Below are 3,659 nucleotides of genomic sequence, written 5' to 3' on the forward strand. Positions count from 1 at the left end.
TTACTTAAAGGCATGAAAAATTTGTGTGATAAAAATGGTTCAAGGATTCCTGTAAAAAAAATAGTAAGTTTAGCATTTAAATTTTCTTTTGGATTTCAATCGAAACACATTTCGAATGTATATTGGCCATGATAGGATGATTCGAAACGAATAAATTTACAAACCGAATGCTTTCGTTCCTCCACCGATTGCAATCCAAGACATGGCGAAAGCCCATAATAACCTGTGGGAAGAAGCATATAAAGCATTTTCAAATGCATCATATTTTCTTCCTGGAATATAAAATAACCAAGCACCACAAATTGCAGATAAAGCACATATGAGAGCTATCACACTATACATCCAAATTTCTTTCTGTAATTTTTTTTTTTTTTTAAATTTAAATTAAATGATAATAATAATAATAAATAATTATTCGAGAGAAGGGTAAAACTCACTAGTGAAAATTTATAATTGATTTTTTTTATTTTTAAATAAACGAAAGCAGCCATCATTCCTGACAAATATGGCGTAGCTCTATGATGAGTTTTTATGTAAACTTCATTGAAAGTAAAACTCGATGTTAAATCTTCAAGTGTGCTAAAAAGAGAAAAGAATGCAAAAATTTTCATTTAATTCAAATGAATGAACAATCGAAAAATTTTATTCGTACCTGAGGTAAAGTCTGAGAACTCCATCATATTTATTATAAAAAATAATTGTAAAATTTAATAAAAATGAAATTGTTATGAATAAAATTAAATAAATGAATCCTTTTTTTTTAGAATTGATAACTATTTTAACAACGAATGGTGCTATCAATGTTAGATGCATGTCGCAAGCAACGTACCAAGATTGAAACATGCACTGAAAAAAAAAAAAAAATTCAAATAATTATAATATTAAAATAAGTTTCCCCCCTCCCCCAACGATCAGAATTACGTATACTAACTAACGAATCCGTATAGAGGTAATTATTGAGAAAAAAAAAATTTATCCACCAATTTTTCCGACATCTTTCTGCTTCTTTTCCAATTTTGATTTTCCAAAAAGGACCAGAACCCACGTGTTCAAAAACGTGAGCATAAAAAAATATCATGAGTAAGTAAACGGGTACTATTCTAAAATAAAAAAAAAATTTTCTTTTTATTCCGTAGGAAATACTAATGGATAAATATCATTTAAATAAAATAATGACCTACCTCAACCACCTGTGGAAATAAACGGTGAAAATATTAAAATTTTTTTGATTTTTTTTTTTTTTTTTACGACAAGAGGAAAACAAAACGAGAAAAGTCAAATATCCGCTGATAAAAAAAAAGTATCCACTATTAACGTGCCGTTTAAAAGAAATATATTTTGAAATTTTTTATACCTCTGTAAAAAGAAAAAAATTAAACGGTAAATGCCTCCCCTCCCCTCCCCCCCCCAAAAAAAAATAAATAAATTTTTTACGTCTTCTATAAATTTAGGATTGAAAAAAGGTCCACCGCAGTTGCCATACATCTGTGACCCATTATACTATATCATCGTAAAATTTCAACGTCGAATATATCGTCATTCATATATATATATATATATATATATATATATATATATATATCTCATGGTTGATATTTGCACGTGGCGACATCGATAACGCCATCATTAACCCATTATTACTATTTTTTGGGGGGGGGGTGGAAAAAACAATTAAAATTTTATCAAAATAATTCATAAGTTAAGTATTAATCATCATCTTACCGTTTTTATTAATCATTTCCGAATAAAAAGTTGAAAAAATAACGAGAGAAACAATACCGGAAATAAATAATCTATAAAAAAAAAAAAAATAAATAAATGAAAATAAATCTCCGGCCCCGCCCCCCGCCCCCTCGCACTTCCGGTTAATTATAAATACGTTACATGAAAAATTTTCCCTCCGTCGTTATCGTCCTCGTCATCGTGGATTCCATTTTATTATCAAAAAAAAATTTATCGGATATTTTAACGTCCGTACCTTGAAATAATTTATTCGTTAAGGTTCGAACATCATCAGGTTTGCAAGAATCCGGTAAACAAATCCCCGTATAATAATTATTTATATTTTTTTTTCCATGATCATTTTTTTCCTGAAATTAATAATAATAATAATAATAAATTACATCACATCAAAAGAAATAATAATAATAATAGTAATAAATTACCTTAAACGTATCCAATATGGAGTCGTCGTCGTCGTAGTTGGACGAATTTTCATAATAATAATAATTATCGATATAATCGATTTGTAAATTAATTAAAAAAAATTTTCCTTTTATTTTATTATCAATTGATTTAACATTAACGCATTGATCGTAATTACCAAATTGATATTTATTACCGTGTGTTAAACCATTTGGAAATTTAACGAACGAATCGTACACTTGAAACAAATAATAATAATAATAATTATTATCACGTAAAAAATTTAAAGTAAATAAAATAAATGTCACTTACTTTCCAAAGCCCAAGGTGATAAATTATTAATATTTTTTATTAATATAAATAAATGATTTTTACAATTATTATTTTTTATATAATTTAAATCATCCCACCACTCATCATTTTGTCCATAATTCCAGCGAGGATCATGGAAAAAACATTTTCCATAATTTTTTCCATCTTCAATTAAACTCTCATTATGTTTTTTATTTATTTCACATGTCGAATAACATTCGATTATTGTAAAAAAAAATGTTATTGTTATTATTATTATTAATAACGTTTTGTAAATTATCATTATTAATTTAAATTAACAACAATAAATTTTTTTTGTCATCGTTATAATATACGAATTTTTTTTATCACAAAAAACTGGAAAATCACTTTTTACATTAATTAATAATAATAATTTCTCTTAAAATTAACAAAAAATTATCATTATTATTATTTTTCTTTTTTTTATTCATGCCAAAATGTTAGAAAAAAAAAAAAAAAAAAAAAGATGACTCCATTATTATTATTATTTCCAAATGAAAACGATTGCAAATTTTTAGTTATGACAAAAAAAATTATTTTTAGTCAGCAAATTTTTTTTAAAAATCAACTTAATTTTCATCATCATTATTATTATCATTATTATTATCATTATTATTATTATTATTATTATTATTATTATTACTATTTTATTTATTGATTGATTGATTTTTAATTAAATATTAAATCGTGTATTTAATATTAAATTTTTTTTTATTTATTTTCATAAACATTTACATTAAAAAAAAAAAAAAAATTCTTTCCAGGATTGTCCAAAATTCTCCAAAATTAGTCACCGGGAAAAAAAAAATCTGACGTCATTTTGAACGTTAGTGAACGTAAATTTTAATTTTTCTTAATTTTTTCCGATTTTTCCTGTTGAGATTCCGCCCCCCATAAAACAAAAAAAAAAAAACAAAATATTAGAAATGTCGTCATATTTTAATTATCATCATCATCATCATCATTATTATTATTATTTAAATGAGTAGGCATTACCTTTGATAATAAATACTGGAAAATATTTGAAAAGGGTTTGTGTATTATATTATAAAAAACAAATGCAAATATATACGATGCTGTTAAATCCGACGCGCTCATCCATATCTGAAAAACCATAATAATAATAATAATAATTAAGTTTTACGTTGATTTGACGTCATCATTTTCAAAAAAATTATTCG

The 3,659-nt window shown here is 24.8% G+C and overlaps 1 protein-coding gene across 1 annotated transcript; it reads right to left on the bottom strand.

Annotated features, from left to right (window-relative positions):
* Window positions 1-39: 39 nt before the first annotated feature.
* On the bottom strand, window positions 40-1,485 carry Phum_PHUM260880 (uncharacterized protein; the record flags this gene model as incomplete). Its single annotated transcript, XM_002426536.1, has 7 exons — window positions 40-49; window positions 161-354; window positions 438-579; window positions 653-846; window positions 932-1,100; window positions 1,316-1,356; window positions 1,435-1,485. 7 exons carry the CDS (start codon window positions 1,483-1,485, stop codon window positions 40-42), a joined length of 801 nt encoding a protein of 266 aa, XP_002426581.1.
* Window positions 1,486-3,659: the final 2,174 nt, after the last annotated feature.

Source organism: Pediculus humanus, genomic scaffold (genome assembly GCF_000006295.1).
Source record: "Pediculus humanus corporis 1103172107635 genomic scaffold, whole genome shotgun sequence".
NCBI lineage: Eukaryota > Metazoa > Arthropoda > Insecta > Psocodea > Pediculidae > Pediculus > Pediculus humanus.